This window comes from Anopheles nili, chromosome 2, assembly GCF_943737925.1.
Source record: "Anopheles nili chromosome 2, idAnoNiliSN_F5_01, whole genome shotgun sequence".
Taxonomy (NCBI): Eukaryota; Metazoa; Arthropoda; class Insecta; order Diptera; family Culicidae; genus Anopheles; species Anopheles nili.
This window is the reverse complement of record NC_071291.1, coordinates 77,391,584-77,416,358: the sequence shown is the minus strand read 5'-3', so window position 1 is coordinate 77,416,358 and position 24,775 is coordinate 77,391,584. Positions and strand designations below refer to the sequence as shown.

At 45.0% G+C, this 24,775-nt stretch overlaps 1 protein-coding gene across 1 annotated transcript in view; it reads right to left on the bottom strand.

Annotated features, from left to right (window-relative positions):
- Positions 1–9,963: 9,963 nt before the first annotated feature.
- Positions 9,964–24,775, bottom strand: part of LOC128730725 (beta-1-syntrophin) — a 49,402-nt gene continuing 34,590 nt past the window's right edge. The window contains exons 5-10 of the mRNA XM_053823804.1: positions 19,388–19,605; positions 17,908–17,990; positions 12,074–12,191; positions 11,735–11,908; positions 10,180–10,359; positions 9,964–10,047 (exon numbers count right to left, since the gene is read on the bottom strand). Of these exons, the coding sequence (XP_053679779.1) occupies positions 9,964–10,047; positions 10,180–10,359; positions 11,735–11,908; positions 12,074–12,191; positions 17,908–17,990; positions 19,388–19,605 (857 nt within the window). The remainder of the gene's footprint in view (positions 10,048–10,179; positions 10,360–11,734; positions 11,909–12,073; positions 12,192–17,907; positions 17,991–19,387; positions 19,606–24,775) is intronic.

The following is a 24,775-nucleotide window of genomic DNA, read 5'->3' as shown; positions in this document are numbered from 1 at the left end:
GTACATTGGTCTCGCAAGTTTCACCCCCATTCGTGTCAAGTGAGGGGAAGAGGAAAAATAACCTGATTTTGTAGCTGTTTCCTGGCGGCGAGATCGACAGACGGTAAGAAACGGTATTATTGTTAAATCAATTTTACCACCAGACGAGCTCATACGCAGCTTAAATGCTTTTGCCCGCGGTCGCAAACGGAGGGTGGAATGTACTTTATTCGCATTTTTTTCATTTCTCTTTCAAGGGCACGACGAGAAAAAAAGTATTTCCGTTCGCTTGGAATTGGAATCCCTGTGATAAGCTTACAGTTGACGAGGCTTAAAAGCTCGTGACGCTTTATCCGCTGGTAATCTTATGCGTCTATTTCAATTAGAAATTTCCACCAATGAAGCAAATTCCGGCCGATTAGCACTCGCATTGTTTTGCTTTTGCGATGCATATCGAAGCGAACGAATGGAGAATTTGAAATAATTCGCGAGTTGTTGTTCAAAGTGCCAGAAAATGCGCCCATCAGTAGGTAGCGGAACTGGTTGCCCGAAGAAAAATGTTGTGGTTGAAAGTTAAAACGAAAAGCTTCTGTCATTTGTCATCCGTTCGGCGCCAAGGAAACGTTCATCGTGTTCCTTGTGGCTACAAACCGCTCCGCCGGAAGCAGTAGTTGATCCTGTATCCGCGAAAGGGTACAGAATGATCGGGGAAGGCAACGGGTCGTATTGGCAGTCGGGAAATCGGTGTATTTGCCGTTTGTTTCCTAGCCTCCGCGCGTTCCCGGGCTGATTCGGCGTCAGACCGCGAAACCATGGCACAGTGGTATCCTGGTAAGCACTACTACTGCTGCAGAAAACCGGAAGAATAGCGTTCCTGCTTTTCTCCATCGAACGACACTAGCTATTCATTGGGGTGGATGCAAGTTGGCGAGGTTTGTGGTTTGATTTGGTCAGAAAAATAACATTTACAACGTCAGAGCTTTGTCATGTGAGCGTTACATATGTGAGTTTCTTTTTACTAAGAAATGCACAATTACAAGTTAAATTGTTAATTTAAAATAATTTATTAGATTTTCGTTCTGCTTACATTTTTATAATCGTATCGAAAAAACACTTTTCGGATGTTTGGCTGAAGCATTTAAAATAGAATTTTGGAAATTACTTTCAACAACATGAACTAGTTTTAATTTTATCTGATTCAAACACGAATACTCGGTAGCAGACGGAGTGTTGAGATGTGAAGCAAAAAATAATCCACGCTCCGTAAACTCGTTCACACCTTTACGAGGAGCTCAGATGCCCGATCTAAACGATGTCCATAAACTTTCACCCCCGACTTGGGTATCATCTTCCACGAGGGCGCATTTGTCTTTCAGCGAATTCCAGGGCACTTGCCATCCACGGTGCTCTCGGGTCGGCACGAAGCTTTTCTGATCCCTGCTTATCTTCCAGCGCTCACTAGCACCACCGTCCGGTCGTCCTTAATTTTTCATTACTTCATTTAAATGTGGTATTATTTATTCCTACCCGGGACGCTTGCCCCTGATTTGCGCTGTTTGTGTTTGCGTCTCTCTCGCTGTTTTCCGCACCTAGGGCTGATGCCATTTAGCGCTTGCAGTTTTCCCTCCGCCAATGACGCTGATGTTGCTGGTGCTGTTGTTGTTGCTGATGATAATAATGGCAGTGTTGATGACGCTCCATCAACTCGGTGCTCGAGCGGGGTCTCTTTGTTCGAGAGCACCATTGTATCCTTTTTCATCACGTATTTCGCCGCACCGGGTGAACCGTTGAGTTCGTGAAAAATGCGCTTTCCTCGCAGACGACGCCGAGCACCGTTTGTGAGGTGCAATTCTTTAAAACCCTTTTAATAGCGCTTTCGGTGCATGAAATATTCATCTAACGAAGGTGCGTTGCTCTTCGTGGGTGTGTCTGTGAAGAGTTTTCCCTAGCCCGGCGTTCCTAGAAGATACCCGAAAATGCGCACAAAGCTCTCTTTAATTCGATTGCTACAACTTAATAAATGATGCATATCATCCGTGTAGCTATGTTGCGAAAACCTGGCGTAAAGCATTGCTTCAGGCGAGGACATTTATAAGGCAATTAGCAAAATCCACTTGGCGTTCCTGCATGTCCTTTTCCGGCATCAAAGAGCTCGTTTTTCGGAGATTTCAGCTCAGTAAATAATGGCACCACCAGTGAGGTAAAATCAAAATGAAATATATCACCCACAGAATGGCAAAACACGACAGCAGGCGCGGTTAAACATGGAAAAATGCTGCCCTTCGCGCGACTGTCGCGTTATGGTCTTTTTTATTTATTTTTTGTCACGTCTTTGCGAAAGAACACATTAACCGGAGCTTGAATGCGCAATACTGGCATCATCTGCCAATACATTAATCATTGAATAAATTAAATAATGATAAAACATTTATACAACACGTTCTGCTGCTTTTCCGGGTGGAGAGCACTCGACCGGCTTTGGACCGAGGTCAATGCTTGTTAACTGGTGTGGACTGTTTTACCTCACTTTGGCTCACGACTTGTTGTTACCATGAAAACGCAGGTTTTCATATGTGTTTCGTGTGTATTTGTTGCTTTTCCGTTTCGACAAACTTTGATTTCGAGTACCTTTACAGTGCTCGAAAATCCTCTGCCCTAGATGACTTGACCACTTCACGTGTTACGTGCCTGCAGCTGGTTAAGTTTGTGCAAACCATATTTCGTAACTGATCCATTTTTACAACATATAAATTACGCTCAGTAAGTGGCACGCTTCGACGTTCCTCACTACGCCAAAGATGGTTTAAAAATATACCTCACCAGTGTAATAAAAAAAATCAGTTGACGAGGGAAAAGTACCATATAAAAGAGCACCACGGTTCGACGGACTAGTGGAGAAAATCGCGATAAACTCCATCGGATCTAAATGAAATGCGGCACAAAAAAAGAGGCCAAAAGAAGGTCCACTCCATGGTGGCCTCGTGTGCATGGGTATGGGTTTTTATGCTTCTTTCCCCAAATTCGCGTCCCACTTGGCCTCCAGCGACGGTGCATTGGCCGTAAATTGGCCTAATCAAAAGTGATCCGCCATCGGACCGCCACCGATGTCCCGCAATCGCACTTTCTGCTCGAGATTTTTCCAATCCCCGGCTTGCCGTTCCCGATCCGCCCCACTGAACGTCCCCTTCTCGCCCGCCTTCCCCGCAGCCTCTGCCCGCGGGGTGGTCAATAAAAGCAAACGAGGGAAATCGTTTAACACTAAAGCTGGCTCCAATTGCTTCAGTGATTCGTAATTAATTCAATTTGGTTCCGGCTCGCTCGACCGATGCATTTATTTATTTACATTTTGCCATGATTTTACCGAAACGTTGTGTACCCACGGTCAGCGGCCACCGAAATCTTGAAGGATCTGATCGTTTTATGGTGGCGAGCAATCGAGCGACTCGGGGACGATCTCGAAACTGACCCACGACAACGGGGTCGGTGTTGTTGCGTTTCGGATGCAAACATTTAAAAGCTCCATCGCTCCATCACGCGGGTTTAGTTCGATGGAGGATTTTCAGAAGAAAACAGGTGCCCAACCACCGGGAGAGAGGTGTAAGGTACCAGTGTAGCTGGAGAACGAAACCACGCACGTTGACGGACAACGCACTCGTCACGCATGGGGAAAATAAAATCCCATTAATCTTGCTTTGCGTGATTCGCGAGCTGCACCACAAGAACACAACGTTCGGGCAGCGATCTGACGGTTCAGACGTGTCCAGACCGGTGCAAAACAGCCGATTTGGTGAGAGATTCACCGAGAAGCGGGATATAATTATACAAAGTTTGTGGAAATCACCGGTACGGGGGTAATTAAAAATAAATAATGAATGAAGAATTGAGCCGTAAAATAGACGGGCCAAAAATACAATCCTAACGCGATCGCAACAACGACGGCGTGGGTATGATTGCATGAACATCTCCCCAGAACAAAACCAACTCCGGTGTGTCCTGCCGTGCACGCATGGGAAACGAATGGAAGTTTAATTACTGGCCGAAAAACTGAACCCACGTATCTCGCATCGGGACGTACATCCGAGGCTAAAGTGTTTTGTTTGCATTCGTTTCATGCCGTGCGCAGGCGAGAGCTTTTTCTCTGGGAGCTCCGGAAAATAAAAACTGAAACGCGAGCTGCATTGGTTGCGGGGTGAAAAAACACGGAAAAGAATAATTGAAAAGCTTGCTTTCGAAAGTGCAGAACAAAAAGCGTAACATACGATGGGGTCCTCTTCAAAACGGCATAAATCATTCCCCTTTTGCGAGATGAGCCAAATGAGCCTCCCACGGTCCGGTGGGGCCCTCAGGCGAGTTGATGCAGGTGCTTATGTTATTTTTATGTTGCAGTACTGTCGGTTTGTTTGAATTTGAGGCAAACATTTGGGTACGTGTACTAAAAGTCAATTTTTGAAAACGAAACACGGAAGCTGGCTTTCGATATGGTTGAATCCGCTTACGTGGATGTTCAAGGTATTGTATTTGGAGTTAAGAATAGCTGTTTGAACTAAATTGAAAGTACTCACACTGGCCGAAAATTGGTTGGAAAAGAAATATTTTATCACTGGCCCAGAGTTCAATGTTGACCTACGGGAACATCCGCTCAATACCGTCTCTTGGTACGGAAGCTGAATCAGTAACGCAGGTAAATAAATTCATGGGATCGAAGCCGAAACGATTTGTTGCTACATTATGCACAGCCTAGCTGTGCGGGTGGATAAAATCTCTAAGTAAACCCTGATCTGGGATACAAATACCAAGAGCACCGCTGGAAGGATGAAGTAAAATGGCGTCAATTTTCGATTATGGCATGGCAGGATACTTTCATGGGCTATCCCACGACAAGATGTATTAGCCGATCCGAAAAAGATTCCCGTGCGACCGGACAAGAACGAGATACGTATGGGAAGGATACATTTACTCATCACCCCTCCGCCTGTACCGTGTATCCTTGCGCTTTTCTGGCCGGCCATCGATACCTGCCGATAATGGAAATCCAATCAGCTGAAGCACCGGATGCAATCGAGCAATGGACGATGTATCGATTTGCGGAAGCCAGCCAGTCCAGTAGAAGCTCCTGTGGCACAGCAGTAGCTTCGGCCGGATCGAAAGGTGAATTGTCGAGTGGCATGAATCAAATAAGACCGAATGGTGCGAAATAGTACGCGGATTTAGATTGCAAGCCATCCTAAATGGAAATGAGACTCTGGATTGCATCGCGATAAACGAAGGGTTGAATCACTCACTAAAGATATACTGCCGGTAAGGAGCTCCATTGCTCTGCTTCTTGAAGTTGATCTACGCTTAAGCTTGGCGAGGTCAGATCATTCACTCACCCTTCTGATTGAAAAGAGTAAGTCGACGAGTAAATGTCTCTTAGCAGGGCAGTTTTACAACATAGGAAGCAGGTCTCAGCTTTAAATTTACATATCCAAGAAAGATCCGGCTCTGCTGCCTGTTTGTAGGTAGTTTCAGGCATTTCTCCATGATAAGGATGTTGGAGTTAAAATATCATCATCGTCTTTTCTCCACGAACTTGCTAACCTTTCGTTAAGTCGTCGATTTAGAGCCGGTTAATACGGGTGCTGGAACGGCTACCGTTATCGGGCACGATTCTGTTCAAAGGTTCGTCATCGTGGATGAAAATTTGCGGCCCGCTGATTCGATAAATTTCCGAGCAAAATTCAGTAATTTTGAGAACAAGCCTGGTCTGTTTACGGGGCGGATATTCCAGCTTAAACCGCGCGGTCGGTTGTCCCAAGCGATAAAATCGATCATCGATTTAATCAGCTTTATGCTTATTAAAATCCACTTCCAGCGAAACTCCGTCTCAAGGGAATTTTGAAACCTAGAGGGTTTGATTATACACTTCATGAACTATTCATGAACCCCGTGGGCTAGAAATTTTCACCGCATCTCTCTCTTCTAGCCTTTGGCGAATTTTAGCAAGGTCGTATTGGAATGTTAAAGCAACAACGTAGCGTAGCTCACTGCTGCTTAATTTTGCTTCAAAGTAACTAATACTGGCTCACATTTCAATGGTTTGCTGTCTATTGATAGATCGTGGGAGGATTTGTGTGCTTACATACAAAACTCTGCAGCCAGATGATGTTGAAAACAGAAAATTAACCATTCGATTCGATCGGCCTCAGCTGAATGGGAAGCCGGCGGCGATTCAGTGATGCATTTAATTCAATCAAAACGTGAACTAATTAGAGTTGTATGAATAATTTTCCACGCCGGAAAATGGTTCGATTGTAATGTTACAAAAAAAGCATGTGCATATGTCACGTAGGTCCACGAGGGATGGAAGCTATTTGATAACTTCATTAGCAGGCTCGCACATTCCGCTGGAATGCACGTCAAAAGATGGACCGAGCGGCTTCACAAGGATTTAAGTTTTTTATGTGTGATGTTGATTTGCGAAACGATTTAAGCCAATTCAATTATGCATTACAGTTTGGAATTGCTAGCGGAAAGGAAATTTGAAAGCATCACAACAACTACAGCCCCCACCTGATTTCGGACATAGTACAGCTTATTCGAGCGCAAACAGGTTACGTATGATACATTTCGATTTATTTTGATTTTTCGTGGTAGACCTTTGGCAGGCCCTTTCGACTTTCATCTAGATAAGTAAGTTTCTTTCCCTTGCTAAATGCCTTCTTCCACCCAAATTGGCTTTCTCTCTTCTTGCTGCGAAAAGTGAAGAGTGAGTTGCTGTTAGTGGCTCTGATTTTTCGCAATAGGAAAATTCGCAAAATTGTCTGATCAACAATAGTATAATGTTTATTATGGTGTTGCTTGCTTCAGCCGGTGTGTGTATGTGTGTGAGTTTCCGTAAAATGTAAAGAGAAAAAAGATTCTTTAAAAGTCGTTCTTTTTAATGCTCGACTTATCGTTCCTCGCACTTTCCTGTCCCTACCGGTTGTCAGTTTGCTATTACATACAGTTTTAATTGCTTTAAGTTTGATTACAAATGTGTGATGTTTCGGTTTTGTTTTTGTTTTCAATCAGAAAATTGATTCCACTTCTAATCGCGTAACATTACGAACGAGTTTGTTTTCAACATCTAGCTTTATGTAGCCCGCTGGTACTACTATCCGATCACAACAACAAACATTCCTTCGCCTAATAGTAACCGCTCGAAATCACATTTTCGTACTCATTAGTGACTTGGGAGGGGAATGTCCGATATTTACTAAACTGACCTCGAATAGGTTGTGACTGGCTTCAAGGTGTTTTTTGATAGAGAAAGTGATTTTGCTTGCCATTCATACACCCTTGCTAGCGAATAGATCAATCCTAATGTCCATGTTTTGCTTTTGGAGAGATTTATTTCCAAATATTACAATTTTATAAGAGTGTCTTTACATCTACGGAACATTGTATTCACAACACGCACAGTATTGCTAATAAAACCAAACCAGCATCATTCTTGTGTTTTCTTTTCACCAAAACACCGTCTCATTCGTTTTTCCAGCTCTATGATATAAGTACAGCTTTGGATTTCCATTGACATACGCTAAGCCAACTGATGCCATCTACTGTCTTAGTAATTGTTCAACTCGCGGACCATATCCTTGTTCCTCAACTGCTTGCTAGCCTTTCTTTTCTACCACAATAAAGAGCATGTACACTTACACACAAAAACACATACGGAATCTTGGGGCGAACGGATGCGCTCCACATGGCGACTCTAGACAACATCCTTCCCGATCGCCCGATCCTTCCTATCGGAACGGTTCGCGGTTGTATATTTACTTCTAATTCTTTAGTTGAAGGTACCGTTCCTCTCAGATGCTCTTCCTTCGCTTGGCAAACGAGGGACACCACGATGTGTGAAGTAAGGACAAGAATGAAGATATTTACAGACCGATCATTCGCAGCTTCTGTAGCTGCGTCGATCATGTCGGTTTGTATAAGATGTTGCTTACGAAAATGCGTGTGTTTCATAGTATCGTTGTGGATCGACTCCGAGATTAGAAATTATGCTACAAATGTCTAATTTGATATGATTCTATGTACTTCTAACAAACGCTACCGATCGTTTCGTCCATCCATCCATCTGTCCCCGCAGAACAAGAGTAATTAGGACACAAAGATTGGGCGTGTGTGGTCATCAGTACACGGTAAAGTGGGATATGATGGAAGATAATTCGTCTACATCTGGAGATATAGTGTCTATTTGTTTCTCGAAAATAGTCAACACGTGCTCCAATTGCACGTTACGAAGATGGATGGATGGGTGTGGTCAGGACTTGCTGCGGACTCTCCCTGATGGAAATTCTTAGGGTAACAAGAAACACAAACGGTCAAGTATCTAATCTTTTCCTAGAGAACAACACATAATTTACAAACATAAACTCAACAACAACTTATGCGCTTATACCACTCAATAGTATGTATCTGTTCATTTCATATTTCACTGCGTTATACACATTTTGTTCTGCTGGATGTTTGCAGTGCTCTCTCGTTCCAGTCTTTGCTTCACATTGCTTCTGTTCATTTCTAGCCCAAGCAGTATGGGAAGCTCAATTGCATTGCTTGATGGTTCCGTTAGTGATTACGCCGCCATTGCCATACTATTGGGAGGCTCTACCAAATTCCGTGCCGTTACCGAAAATGAGTTCCCTATCAGCATTAAAGGTATTTTAATGAACTTCCTACCAAGCGGCTTTGAACATCTTTTCTGAGGCGATAATACTTTAAGAAGAGCTTTGAAATAAATTCAAAACAAGGACGTTAAAGAAGAACCACGCAGTAGTGGGAAGCGAGAGGTGTTGTTTTATTGTACTTGGAGAATCTTTTTCTATGTTTAAATGCAAAAGTGACAGTTAATAACTTCGCGTCAAATGGAAGAGAACGCGGCACGGGCGTAAAACCTGTGAAGACAAAGTTTGCATTTTCCTTTCTTTGTTTTCTTCTTTGGCATTGAAGAAGAAGACGTTGTGGTGATGGAAGCGAACCAATAACAAAGGGAAAAATATGACCATTGAGTAAAGTTTGCCTACGATGAATACATGAACACAATTTGCCTACAGGCACGTATAATAAAATTACCACAAAAAAATCTACGTCTTGCAACGCATTGGATGGGATTAGATTTTGGTTCTTATCTCTGAAAACAGGTAAGTTTTAGTAATAAGTTTCCCTCTTCCCCACCGATCGTTAGCCCGAAATTGCTTCATTCTCGCAATGCTGTACGAAAAGTGGCAGAAGCTGTCACAAAAGTTTTTCAATTTCAATACATCAATCATTGGAACCTGTGCCGAAGAGCCAAAACCGGCAGCTTCTGTTTGCAGCTGTTTCAGAACCGATATGCTCAACCGTAACGAAGATGTCCAGTGTCCGTGAAGCGGAGCACGTTCTTCGAAAACGAATCGAAATCTGTCATGTTCTGGTGCAATATTCGGTGCAATGATTGGGTATAAGTTCGACATTCTCCCAACAGCAGCCCTACTAACTTTAATTGGTTGCCTTCGGTGCAGTCGTCATTTTACAAATCAGGGATGTGCGTCGTCCAGGAGCAAAAGCTTTCAACAACAACAGCAACAAAAAAAAATAGTACAAACAGAGCAACACGAAAAAAGAAACTCAACATCATTGAACGCAAACGAATAACAAAACGAGCACGCTGTCCAACGGTGTGCCTGCAGGATGAGCGTCCATTAACGTTGCGGAACCTTAAGATGCGATGAACAACCGGCACTGTGACGTAAATCTTAATGCAAGTCGTCCTTACAGCGCAAAGCTCCTTACGGGCTCACAGCTTGTCCGGCTGACAATTTGGTGACCATATTTACAGATTACATCAAAGGGCCGAGCCTCGTACCGCGGCGCGTTCGTACCATCGCACGGAAGCTCGGTAAAAATGGTAAACAGCTAAACGGGCGGCTATCGAGCGTTCTGGCGTACACCAGTCCTACGCTGAGCCAGCGCATGTGCTTACGCTAGTGAGTGCACCTTCGCCGACAGGCAGTTGTGGAGCACGAATACGACCGGCTTGGGGCAGCACTCCATGTCCAGCTCCTGGTACGGGTGCGGGAAAAGCGAAGTGAGATATGTTTCAGTGCCACATGGGGGGAGAGCAAATCACACATTCCGCTCGTGAACCTCGGCTGGCCGGGGCCAAGCTTTTGTCACCGCTTAAAAGAGTCTTACCAGTTCCGCACCGTCCTCCGTGCCGGTGAAGTCGAGGTACAGCAACTTGTTGCCATCGTCGGCTGAGCCTTTCAGCTTGTCGAACGGGAACGTCCAGAGGGATTTCGATGCCGGGCCGAGACCACTGTCCAGCAGCGTAAATCCGCGGTCCAGGTGCACGATTAATTGACAAGGGCGTCCCTGCGGAGAAGAGCGTGCGTTAAGCAGTGTTGATGTCAAAGAGGACACTCTTAGGGCGGTAAAATGTTAGAAAGGACCCCCTCCAGGAAGCCCTCATTGGCCATTTTGTCATTGTCCCGAGAGAGTTTAGCATTCCCAGCACCCAGGCTCGCCTTACAGATCCATGCTTCTATAGTGAAATTTCACACGCGCGGACCCCAAGCTCTCGTGATTGCTTCGATTAGCTGTCGTATTTTGACACCCCGGTGTAATCGCTTTAGTCGCCAAGCGGAACCAGGCCGCGGATTCGATACTCGCGCGCCACCTTTCGGAAAGGGTTTTACTAAATTGACTACTTCCCACGCGTGCAGGCAGGGCGCACCCTTGCACCGATGGATTCACCCGTACCAGGAACCCCATGATCACAGCATCATCGGGAAATGGCCGAACCAGAGCTTGTCCTAAAAATAGCTATCGCCCATGGGCTCCCTGTAATGGCACGATAAGCTCACAGGTCTTCGGGAGGCTGGAGCGAACGGTGTTCCCAGGTGTCAGAGCTACTTAATCGAAAGCCACCTGCCACCCACGCGGCCAATTAATATCCGAAGCGGCGTGGTAACGCCAAATTCGATTCCAGGATTTTAATCCCGCTTGGCGGAAATTGGAAGCCTGCCTCGCATAGCCGGCCTCTCGCCTCGCGAACGCTGAAACGGAGCGGAACGGAAACGGGCGATTAGCCGGCCCGGACGTGGGGTGGAAAACCCCCCCAACGCGCTCGAGCGCACCGGAACGCGTGGGGTATTTTCCACCGAGGGCGTCCCTGTGGCTTGCCGTCTCTAGCCAACCATTGGCGATCTAAATGTGGCTCGTGTCAATAAAGCAGCACGCCAGCGTGCGGTGCACGTGGGAAAAACGCGCCGCGCTTTTCCAGGGCCGAACCCTTACGCACGTACAAACGCCACCTGGGCTGAACGATTGGGATTAAGGTGTAGCCGCTGCTGTTGCATGGAGCAGCGTGGGTGAGCGTTTTAATTAAACCGTGAGGCTGATAAAGCTTGGAAGCGTGCCACGAGCTCGCGAGTGCGGTGCGGGAATTAAAGCAAAATCGATCACGCTTTATGTAACGATTAGGCGCTGCCGCTGGACCGTCGCTGCGAATACTCGTTTAAATGCTTATTTCGGTGGAATGAGAATGGATGGCACTGCTATCGGAATGATAGGACGCGGAATCAATTCGGTCCGCTGCAAGGTGGCCACTTTCCGGCTCGATGTTTGTTAATTATGAACCGGCCTGCCAATCCGGCGTCGATGACTAATTATGTTAATTTTCTTCCCGTGTCACGCGGCGCAAGGCATGGAATTTTATTTTTTGTGCTCACGTAAATTTTGAACTCACCTGAAACAGACATCGGAAGGAAAACTCTCGCTGGCAGATGATGGCGTTGTGGCAGCCTTGCACCAGTACTCGGGCCCACGACGCCATGTCCCGATTCGTCTCCGAACGCAGCCAGTGGCTGACGACTCCTCGCGTCGTACCGCACCGGATGCAAAACACGCTCGAGTGTGTGCTCTGATGGGCAGGTGGAAAAACACACGCACGCCGGCCGGAGGAGAACGTGAGAAAGACAGAAATAAAAAGACAGGAGATGTAAAACGGAGATCGTGAGTCCCACCTTGAGGGAGCTTGGTTTTTATTTTGCGTTCGTTAGTGTCCTTCCAGGAAGGATCTACCTACCGAGTTGGAGCTCACGGTGGATGTGTTACCGGCGCCGGCCAAGCGAGTGGCCACCAGGGGACAGCTCTCGAATGGTCTGCCCCACGCTTCCACTGACCAGGGGGCACTCTCGTACAGGCTGCGAAATAAATGTGTACAGGCACACATAACGGGGTACGAAACATCAGCGTTGGGAGTAAAGTTTAAAGTGCACCAATGACAAACAAAACAACGAAACAACAAACACGCAAAAATATATGAAGTACTCTTGCCCGGATAGGATAGCAAAAAAAAGGGAAAAAAACTAGAACATGAATGTAAAAATGGGAGTAAAAAATGAGGAGTCCTTTTTGAATGTATTCAGGGTAAAAATAACGGAATGAGCGCGGAAACGTGGCGTGGGATGAGGGCACGCCAGCGATAATCACAACACAAAATCCAGCACAACAACGGAAAAGGGAAATAAAAACGCCGGCCAGTGTCCAGGCAAACAAAAGGGGCACCAATTTACAAGCGAACCGTTGGAAAAAGTTGGAAAAAAGGTAAATGGAAACTGTTCGCTCCGGTTCCGTAATGAGCTTAGTACTCGCAATATTTCAATTTGACTGCGAGCCAAATTCGAGGAACACGCCAAGGAAAATTATTTCAAGATTAGATTCCGTCTTCACCGTCGCTTCTTTTCCACGCAATAGTTGCAAAGCTGGATAGCGAAGGAGAAAAGGAGCGTTCAAGGTTGCAGCGGCTGCTTTGATGCACCCGGCAGGGCGCGGTTATTTTCCCGGTGTTTAATTTTACCTTCGCGATTTTTCATTCAGTACGTTTTTATTTATTTTCTATCCTCCCTGCCTCGTTGCGTAACCCTTCCCAGCGGGTCACCAACGAAAAAGACGACCGTTAATGGAAGCCGTGGAATCTTGGAGATGGTAGTAAAAATGAGCATCTCAGCGGGATGGCCCTACGGTCCGGGTGGAAGAGCAAACAGACACGAACGTACATGAGCTGCAGGAAACGCTGAAGCTACAGGAAGCGGTCAACCATCGCCCAACAAGCGCAGCCGCTTTAGAAAGTGCTTCACATCGAGTTGCACTCTCATTACACTTTGCTGTCCCCGCTGAGTAGCACTCTCGGTGTAGGGCGCAAAAAAAGGCGATTCGTGGGTGAGCGTGTTATCAGGAGCGAGAAATCGAAGCAAAAAAAATGGAAAACGGCTTCCCGAAAATGTACAAATGTCTGCACAATGTAGCGGCGTGCAATTTAAGCGCTCAACAGCATGGAATAACGAGAGGCCACTGGGTGCCAAGGGAACGGAGCCTCAAAGGAAGCGACACAAAAAACTGCACCAGAAACTAAAACAAAACGGAATAGTTATGTTGACAGTAATTAAGCAAGCATTTGCCCGGAGGAGTGTTTTTTGCCGAACGGGGAGAGTTTGCAAAATGTCCCTTCATCGTGCATGACTTGGTGTGCGTGAGGGGTGAAATCAGAAAACTACAGCTGGATGGACCTGAAATGCTGCTCTGTTCCGGCGATAATTAAGCATCCTGGATGGAGTCGAATCGGATTGGTTGCATTGTAGGAGCCTTGAATTACGCAAAAAGAGGGGACATCACTTGTGGGATGATATATGTACCTTGCGGATATTGCGTTGAATCAAATATTATCGAGCCGGTAAACTAGAAACTGGCAAATCCTTAATGCTGAAGCTAAGCGGAAATTCGAGCTGCTAATGCGTTCGTGTCGAAAAGAACGCTAACGTTCCGTATACCAACTTGATAAACGCTGTTTATTTTTGCGTGTTTGCAGAGCTAACGAATCGATTTAGCTGCCGTAGCACATCAATTAGCGAAACTCTCTATCCCTTTCAAAATTTGCCCTCAAAAGATTCCCAAATCGCAGGATCAGGATTCGATTCCATCATGAACCCTTCCACCGGGGGATTGATCTATAGTCCGGATCGTTTTTCCTTCGATTAACCTCCCCGTTCGGTATCCCTCCCGGCGGCCATTTTGCTTTGGTTCCGCGCTGTTCCAACCTCGAACAGGAAGCAGAACGGTGCTCTCGTGGCGGGAAAATATTTACATATTTGATTATTCATTCGCACCTTTCCTCGGCACCTTCATTATCGTTGCCGTTCGGGTTCGGGTTCTGTCATTTCTTTGGCGGGATTTATTTATTCCTAACCAACGGGGACGCCTTGCCGGTGACACCCGCCGGCCGGTGGTCCTTATGAAGGCAGGGCTGCGACAGGACGAAACAGATATCGCCTCCGTCGTTCCCGTGTATTGCTCGAATCCTCGACCCGATGGCAAATCACTTCCGAGAAGGCACCGAAGGTTTGAACCGTAATCCGCAGCGAGTCCCTCCCGGATGGCAATTTATCGCATCGTTTGCACGACAAACGCGTGGGGCGCGGAATCGATTCTCGAGAATCCGGCTCGTATTCCAAGCAGACCCCAAAAGAGGGCTTTCGCTGGGGATTGAGCTTGTACGTATGGAAAACCGGTGGCCTAAATTCTCTCCATACTTGTGTGTGATACGAGAGAGAAGGAGACAGAGCGAGATTGAGCACATGTTCAGTGGTTTTGGCGCGTGTAAATGATCTTTGATTAAACTCCACTGCAGGGTAGGTGGAATAGTTTGAAGTTCTTTTCAATTCGTCCCTCCATGCTGCTTCTATGCACCTTGTTTGATCGAAAGATGGCAATAGATTATTCCAAACGGCAAGGATATATTTCAAACCGCATACGAACGTGTTTAATAACCCTTCGACAATGCCTGTGGAATGAACTTATTTGAGGCTTTAAGATAGAACAATAACAGTCCTTAGGATTAAGTAGGAAATACGTGGTACACCGCATGAGCGAGTCTTTTTTTTGGTGTGCTTTCATGTCGTATGCTGAATTTAATTGGCCAGTTCTACCACTTGCTGGCCGGCCGCTGACAATGCCGTACTATGCCTGCAACGTACTTCCTAAGTCATTGTGCGGAGGAATGCGAGGAATTGTGACATCCCGGTGTTGTATCGGGCAAGTTCCATTTCGATGGTCAATTGCGAATTCATGCAATCCGAAGGGATGCCCGGGGTAGCATGCTCGAAATAATTCGGTTCATTCCATTCGCTGTGGTAGCGGTCGCGGTGGCAGTAGGATAAATCAAATTAATCATTCCTCTTGCAGCTTGCATTCCGAGGTACCTTTTAGCTGGTGCACTCTAGTCACACGGAAGGTCTATTATCAATCCCCGGCTGCGTAAGAGCATCCCTTTCTTTGGTGTTGCGGGGATTGCCACAGCCATTTCTCCCATTTCAGGCAGGTTCAGGCAGGTTGGACATCCCGATCCCGATGTTTCTTAATCAAGCAGACAGGGAGCTCGCCTTTCTCTGTGACGTTCTGGCGACTTCTCAACATCCATCGCCGTCGGTATATACGTTCACTGGTCCGCTGGAACAGCGAGGAATTACGTAGTCTGCTCTATGGCTTGCATCGTTGCTGCGGTCATCGTGGTCAATTACGTTTTCATCCATTGCAACCACGTCATCTAACGTTATCTTGATGCGACAAATGAATGCTCTTGCAAGCTAAATGCTGACTCTGACACTGCTTTGGATTTAAGGTCGCATGGCTAACTCTCAAAGTTAAGCATCTTCAGCATCGTAAGAAGGTGACGTTGAGCACAAATTCATGACTCACCTGTTTCTCGCAGGCTATGGAAAACTCCTCACCACAGGCTTGGAATTAAAGTGCTAAAATGTGCGTTTTATGCATCACCAACTCGGCTTCCTATCGAGTTTATTTTATAATCGCTACATTCAACAGTGAGCTTTTCAGGCTCCGCATAGCTTAATGCCATTAAATCCTTTCAAACCCATCTTAAACCCTTACGAGCTATGTTTGAGTAATATGGCTCGAACTTTGTACTAACCAATGGTAACGAATTTTAAGGACACACAATTCCTTTCTCTCTTTCTCAGATACACACACGTTCTAACTCACAAAACATACGCACTTGTTGTGCTTTTTGGAGCAGAGAATATAGGGAACCTGTGGAATTCTGTAACGCTCGTTTACCGTGCGCTGTCATTACGGTTCTGTTTAAAGAGCAACTTGAGCACGATCAGAAAACGGTGTTTGTAAAATTACAAATGTTGTTGGCCCGCGGAAACCACATCATGGCGTCTTTATTATCAGTCTCGTTGATCTCTAGCGGAGGTTACAGCCAGCATTTATGAACCGCAGAATTTTATGCGTAATTTATTACGAACAACTTTGGGTGACAGCATGGGAACATGGCTAGAAGAGACAGGAAGCAAAATGAAATACCTTGCCGCCAGATAACGTGGTTGGTTCAAGAGCAGTACTGAAAATGGCCGTTTGCCAACACCGGTCGTCTGCGTTTGTCTTGGCGCGTCGAGCGCATATCAATGTGCCGGAAAATCGCGACCAAACTCGTGGTGAACATTCGGCTTGTCCTGGCCGACGGCTAGTACGGCACGATTCAACCATAACGTGAGTGGGTTCCTTTTCACGGGAACCAGAAGTTGATGCGGAACGACTTGTTCGACTTGTTAGTTTAGCGCAGGGCACCAAAACCAGCCGAGACATGTGTTGTTTTGTGCGGGAAGTTTTCGATCTCTTCTTGTTTGCCGAAGTTCGTGACTGCTTGTGAATGCTTCCAACCATTCCACGCTCTCCGTGCTCGAAGAACCGAGTGCCAAGTTTGTCTCCGCTTTGATAGAGAAAGACAAAGTTCTACGTCCAAGGAATCAGCGACTTTTGCGCCAGTTTCTTACCACCCGAACCGAAAGTGAAGGAGTTTCACGGGAGGGATTCTACCATGAGCAGGATTTCGGGCGTGCAAACGTTTGGTTTGACTTTGTCCAGCGCCAGCGCAGACGACACACTAAATGTGCCTGATGTTCAAACAATCTTAGGGATCAACTTCGATGAAACCATGCGTTTCTCGTAGCACATGTAGAACGGCCGTCACGAAGCGCCCTTTCGCTTACGGAGGTCACGGATCGGCTCAGTGCTCAAACCGCTCTGACCGATGTGTTTTCGGGGAAAGTTTTCCGCAGCAAACATATGAAATGAGGCTTAACCGGAAAGGGAAACGCGGCATCCTCTCTGCGAAGGGAAAGTATTTAGCGTTGTCAATGCGCTCCCTACAATAATACTAGGCAGGTGTCATTTATGCGAAATTTTAATGTATTTTAGGTCAATAAAACGGCTCTTTATAAAAAATTTTATGCCAGAGCTGCAACTGTGAGATAGAAAAGTTGCACTGAAAAAAATCCTCACTTGTCACCGTAAGGATGCAAATTTACCGATTTTTATTCTTCTGAACGACTGATTTTTAAGCTCCAAGTATATGACCGAGAAGGAAAATAGCTGTTACTCCTGGTAGCAACAATCATTGGTATATTATTATCATGAAGATAGAAGCTACCATAAGCGTTTTTACTGTAGTGATTTTTGAGATGATAGGATAAGAAGAACAGGAGATAAGGTCCTTTACCCTCAGGGACTCAAGATATCCAATCCTCACAACTTCTCATTAGGGTGTTTTATTTGGGTCCCTATTTCTTGCGATTTGTACTATACAACAAAGAAAACAAGCTGAAATTGTACGATAATCGTAAATGTGTGAGGGGAACAAAACTTTTCCGAGGGGTAAACTTGCTTGCGAGTGGGCGTTTTCAGACCGGTTTCAATTTTCATTTCCTTCAACGGGCAGACTCAGACACATAGACGAGAAGCGAAGAAAAATGGATAAACTTAAAACCCCACAGACAAAACAGGACCCTAGTCGTGTTGGAAAAGTGCAGCATGGTTGATATGACGATGGATTTTACTTACCGCAGCTCTCGATCGGTTACTGCAACGAAAATCGATTGCCATTTGTCCAGCTCGTCGGAGCTCTCGGAGCTGGAACGGCCATTCTGTGGAGATGTGAAAGAAAATGAGAACGATAAGTAAGCAAAGGGGGAACAAAAAAACAATGAAAACTTCCCCCAACGATGGTAGAATAGTGGTAAAGATAAAAGTTGATGAGTTTCCCACCCAGTTCGACCGTTCTGACCGACGTGACCTACTAGTGGATTCGTTTTTTTAGCAATGCACCGTCTGCGTGGTATCTTCATGGAGCCTTCTTAGTGTGTCGATTGGTATACACAATTGTGGTCGTAGTTTTTTTATTTGTTATTTTTCTTTATAATGGAATGAGGTTTTGTACGGTTGTACGGATGGTATATGGTAGATTATACATTGAAAAAACTTGAACGCATCCGTAATCGAAATCGTAGTGCAAATGAAACACATTCCAAGTAGGTTGGATCGAGAAATACATTTATGTTAAAATAATTAAGACGGTACACAATTAGTACTATGTTTCTATCAAAATTTGCAAATATCGTTTATCCGGATGAGCTTACGAAGCTTACAATATGACATTACAATATGAGCTTATCACAGTTGTTTGGCACCTGTTCGGATCGCGAGAGGGATATGCGTCCCTGATCGATTGTCAAATTTGACAGTCTGCAATTATTAACAATTTCCGCATGGTGTGTAATCGCGTCGCCCGGCAAAGTATTTTATCGGTTCGCTTCGATATGATGTGTTAAATGTGTAGAATTTGTGTGCAGAAGATACAATTACAACAGCTTACTCTTTTGTAGTTGCAAAAGTTTGTGATTACCAGAAAGTGACCTCGTGAAGTTCAATATGCGCAGCGCGTTTACTACCACGCAGTGTGATTCCAAATCTCTCAAAACACCCCTTTCCTTCCCTTTCCTTACTCAATTAGAACCCATCAACAGTCCCTTACTCTCGGCGCATGCGAGCCATTCTATTAGATAAGTTTCCTCTGAAAGCATCCCGGGATGTTTCCTACCATAAAACAAAAGTAAAAAAACGATGAAGTACGCTTCCGCTATGCAACGGGTGTCCAATTAAAACAGGGCGGCATAATTAAACTTTCCTGCCAGCTGTCATGCAGCCGTCCGAAGCGTTTTAGTGCGGCAGGGAAATGTTTTGCGCAGTATTTTTTTTTAATATTCGCCTCAGTGATACTCGTGAAAGTGAAAGGGTTTTTGGTTCGCCTTGTTTTTGATAAGCAGAAAACATCCCATCGTACAGTGGCCCAGTAGGATGGACGGAATCAGTATCTTTTGCTAACAACGGAGCGAACGCCGCCATCTAGCGCACTAATAGAGACGCACAAGCGCTGCCATACAGATTGCCTATCCAGCAGGCGCAAAAACCTCACGATATTTGTTGTCCCACGAAGAAGAGTCGTTCCGAGACGATATTGAAGCTACAACGACTGCGTACTCACCTGCTCGCCACCGCTCCGCCGGCTCAACCAGCCAATGTGCTTCAGTTCGCCGATGATCGATACTAGTGCTCGGTTTGCATCCAACAGCGCCTTCTGAGTGCTCTTCCCAATGGCGGAGTGCAGCGCGTTGAACCATGTGGTCGCTTCCTGGGGGTCCATCGCTCGTAAGATGCACGAATGGATGCCATCCGGTGAATGCAGCTCTATGCAGCGGTTTTCTGTCGCGGAAGAGAACGATGAAACCGTTAGTTCATGAGCGAAATGGGGCCAATCAGCTCCTGGGCTGCAATCCGCCCTGTCGCTGTGCATGCGCTTGCATGGTGGATGCTGACGTTCTGCTTGAGCATCGTGGAGGAATATACTCGGCGGTAAGTCTTTGTGAAATGATGCGGAGAGAATTAATTTATCAGAAGATTAAAACGCTACAACACCTCCGTAAATATTTCCTCGCTGTTGGAACGGACAGGTTGAAGTGGAAGAAAATACAAGCCTATCCTTTGGAGAGGCATGATGATGAAAACTAGCTGTCATACATGTCATGGATAGGCTCAACTGAACTGATTGAACAATTGCACGTAGATTAATTACACTGCAGTTTTCCTTAAAGAATTGCTTGAAAAAAAATGTTTGATTGTTTTGAAGAATCGCACAGTAAAAATGATATCATTAAAAGAAGTTTCCATTTTTCACCATTTGTGGAGGAATTAAGGCAACTCAATTTTCTGTTTTTCAAGTAAACGCAAAGATTATTAGGTGTCAGTTAGGCTTTATTAAGATGAAAGATCAAATTAATTTGCCATGCAAGCAAAATGAAACGCATTCCAATTAGAGAACGGCTAACGAAATCACTATGTCACGCGTGAAACGATCTGGGTGTATTTCTTTTGAGCAGAAATTTTCGCTCGGGTAATCGTATCCCAAGGTTATCTCGTCTGTTTAAATGAATCAGTCCAGCGTGCCTAGTTCAAACTTCCCGGAAGTCTATGGGCGATGCAAATGGCATTAGCATGCGTTCGGCGTAGATATACTGAAACGTAATTAGTCCCACCCACCGAGAGGGAGGTTGAAAAAGTGACCTTAGTTCAATTGCTTCAACTTTCACTGGATCTAATGTCATGGACGACACGTGGGTTTACATAAAATGTAACCCTTGTGGACAGACACGTTCACATTTAGTAATAGCCGTGAAATCTATTGTAAATTGTTCATGTACTTATCAGGGACAGAAAGCCGCTGATATGGACGATACTGCACTAATTCGTTGTAAGTCACACCAATCGTTTGGTTCATCTGGAATGGTTTCGCTAAAAACGTCATTCTTTGGTAACGCTAGCCTTTTCTTTCGTGAAGAGTAAACGAGTATTGTTCTATATCATTTAAAAATCAGATTACATTGTTCTCGAGTTTTCATTTCATAGATACTACTACAAACATAAACATATAGTATGCTCCCCAAGCGTTCATTCTAAACATTCGCTTCGGAGCGTGCTTAGAAAACCACCTAAGATAAGCGAATTTGTTGCCCTTTGCCTGCCAAATCCTTTCGAGAAGTTTCATCCCCTTAGGCAGTTTTGGGAGGAAAAAATTCGATTTGCAATAAATTTAACTACGCTTTTCGCGTCATGATGGTCACGAATGGAACGGCATTCTGGAGAGTTTTTCGTTCTTAATACTCGCTCCTCCGCTCCTCAGATAAAATCTAAACATTGTGTTATTTATGTGCCCGTTCGGAATGCCTTTGATTGGCAGTTGAGGAAAATAGCAACAAACAAGAGCCGCGATGGCGAACTGCAGAGGACAAAGGATACAAAATAACAAGGAAAAAAGAGCGCTTTTTTGTACATGCGAAGTAGATACGAACCCGGCACCCGCACCTAGGATCGTAAACCGTGCCTAGAAAATAAAAGCATACATGGCCACGATTTGTTGCAGGGCTTGGTTGGTTTGTTTTTCGCCCTGCAGCATGCTCGCGTCTTATCGGGGTGTTGACGCAAATGGTTCATAACGTTGGATGTTTTAGCGCACCGGAGAGGGTTGAACGTCGTTGACGTTCAATTGGCGCTAAAATACGTTGTTTACAGCAAAACACAGCACAGCTGCACGTAGGGCGAGCAAGAGAGCTGGAAAATCACATAAATTCATGACTCAAGACAGCAACAATAATCGAGCGATATCAGCGGCACCATATCATGAGGGGGGATTATTTCTGTAACACGCTTTCTCCCGCCCCACTCACTACGGGATTGCATATCGATAGCGTAGCCCGGATTATTGTTTCGAGATTTTCTAACCTTTTTCTTCTTCTACAAGCGAAGGAGCTCTATTGCTGTAACCGAGGACGGTTCTAAACGATGGTTTACGAGCAGCAAGAGAGAATGGATGGTGCATCGTGTTGGGTGGGAAAAAGTTTCTGTAAAACTTTCGATATGATCTGCTGCCATTCGGTTCGGTCAAACAATCCGACCGTACCGGGATTGGTGTAGAGTAAGGGATTTTATTTTCCCTACAGCTCAAAAGTATTGCTCAATTTTGCTTTTTGCTTTGTAAAGTTTTTGAATTCTAGTTTTTGAACAAGGGAAAAATACGTTGGGAAGGAAACTAACATGCAACAGAGTACTCCCACGTTTGATGTTTTGCATGCTGTACTCCGGTGATCGGAGAGGGAATTTAGAGTATTTCTCTGGAGTGCTGGATGTTAACCGTCTGAGCTGCACGTGAATTGTTTTTGGAAACGAAAAGAGCTTACAGTTGAAGTGGGATTTAGGTAAACTTCCTTTCGTTCAAAAGATTTTCGCACATGAATGGATCTTTCGTATTGAGATCGGACTCACGAGCTGCAATCGTAAGCTGTTTTGGGAATTGACTACTCAATCACTGGTTGTTCTTCGATACAGTGACTGTAGATAGATTGTTTACTTAGCGGAAAACAGAAAAGCTGTGCTTTCGACGCAAATGCTGCTATTAGTATGATATACAATAACGACATGCTGAGCTATAGTTTGTCTGTAGCCGTTACAGGCACTTATTTCTCGTGCGCAATTTTATTCACAAACGAGTAATCAAAATAACAATGATGTTCGTGATTGGTGTGTGTAAGACAAACATCTCTGTTTATGCACGCCACCTGTTTTTAAGCAGCATAATCACTTGAGCACGAAAACAGCGTTAAGAAAAGCTATCGTTTCGTGTAGCGTAATGCATGATGATATTGCCACGATATTGTGATTCTACGTTACGCCCGGTATACACCGAGGAGGTCTGATGATCCTGGCAACCTCGTATCAAGCGCGATCTCAACTCAAAAAAGGGGAAAAATAAACGTGCAGCTTCCCAGCAGACGGCCGTTGAAAATAACAATCGTAAAAGCTTTTCTTTTTCCGCTGAAAGAGGGTTTTTGCGGATACTGGAAACGGTAAAAAGCAACAAAAGTCTTGCACAGAGAAGGCTCCCCGACGAAACTGATCGACACCGAGCGGACCAACCGGATGTAATTCGTGAAAGTGTTGATTTTCCCAACGCACGGAAACGATGGAATTTTTCCTCCCGCTGTCATTCGCTCGACGCAAAAAGTCGTCCTGCCAGCGAATTTTGTTCGCGATGTGTTGTTCAAAGCGCACCGGGCGGTGAACGAATACTGCAAATGGCCCAGGGCTCGACCGTCCATGGTTTCAGCAGGTTGTAGATATCGCTCCAGGTATTCTCAAATTTAGAAAGAGAAACGGGCTGTGCAGTGGTGAGTTTAACTTCATCCCGAGCTCTACAAGAATAAGTATTTTTCCGTTGCTGCGAGAAAGACAAAGAACAGCATCGTGAAACTGTGCCGGTGCGGATGCTGAGGATGGTATGGAGCCCCCACATTTTATATGAAAAATAAAAATGAAACCGGAAATTACCCCATCTCATTTCTATCATCATATTTTTCCGTTCCTGTCAGCTTGTGCGAACCAGCAGTGAAACTCCTGGCTCGGAGTCCCTTCTTCGTATGTTTCATTTTTCACCGGTTTTGTAAAACGTTCATCCCGCATCCTAAAGGGAAAGGAAGGCAGATCTTTTTATTCGTGTGGCTTTAAAAAGCGCGGTAAACGTCGGCAAGAAATGAAGAAAAACGATCTGCGACCCAGCAAAAGGGTGCCAGCCAATCCCCGGCCAATCCATTTGCCGAGATTTCCAACCGATTTTCTTCCGATTGCGTTTGTGGCGTATTTCCGGGCAATCCCGCCTCTCCAGCGTTTGCATCATGTTCCACTGAATCGGTACCATCAACTTACTTTGGGGTCGGTTATTGCGTTCTGCGGGCTGTGGTTTTACGCGGTTTGTTTGATTATGACAAATGCGAGTGCTGGGATTTCCTACAGGTGTGTAGGGCGCGATTTATGAAGGCACATTACAGCAATCGAACGTTTTCGAATGAATATGTTAGCGATGTGTTGGCTGGCCGCTTACGGAACCGGTTAATTGTGCAGTGTATGCTACTACACTTCTACATATTCTCACTAAATGATGTTCATTCAGGTATTTTTTGTAGTAAGATTCGTGCAGGATAAAGTAGCATTAAGCCAATGAATATGTGTATGAGAATTGATATAGTAAGTTTTTATTCAATTATTGAGCAAGAGACGTTTGAATATGCCAAAATTATGGTTTAAAAGAGGATCAATTGAATACATTCGTGAGTAATCGATATTGGCCACTTCAAAGTCGCGAAAAGTTTCGCAGTCTGCAAAGTTTTGCGATCAAAGTTGTGATTCCCCAAACCACGCAACGACTTGCTGCCGTGTGTTTTCCTGAGAATCAGTCGTTTTTTCGAAGCCGAGACCAAATAAAACATGACCCAGGTAAAACACTCAAACATTCAATGTCACTTTTACCTCTGACTGCCAGGCTTTTTAACAAGGCAATACGAAGCAAATGATTGCAAAATTAGGAAGGATCTGCTATAATCAATAAATTGTGATTATGCAGCATTTTGAATGTTAAAAGAAGACGGTTAGTTACGAACGTAGTTAATAGTTAGAATATGTTTATCGATTGGGAGTTTCTCCTGCACAAATATATATTTAAAAATGTGGATTGGTCTTTAATTTGTTGTCGCTGGTTTCGTGTTATTGGAAATTGTTTTTTTATAGGAAAAGTCATAAGTCCTTTGACAAACTGATTTTAAAGCAATTGGGTTAAATATGTTTGGTTGAAAGTTTTCTAGCTTCGATGAGATGTGTGAATGATTCACTTTGCATTCATATTTGTATCAACCGGAACCAACGGATAGTGGTAGGATTTTGGCACCACGGCAATAAGGGTGGCACAAACACGATCAATCGATAGAAATTGTTTTAATTCGTTTGCATTGAAGCGAAGTGCCGTAGCAGGGTGGCGCCTAAATTTGCTCTC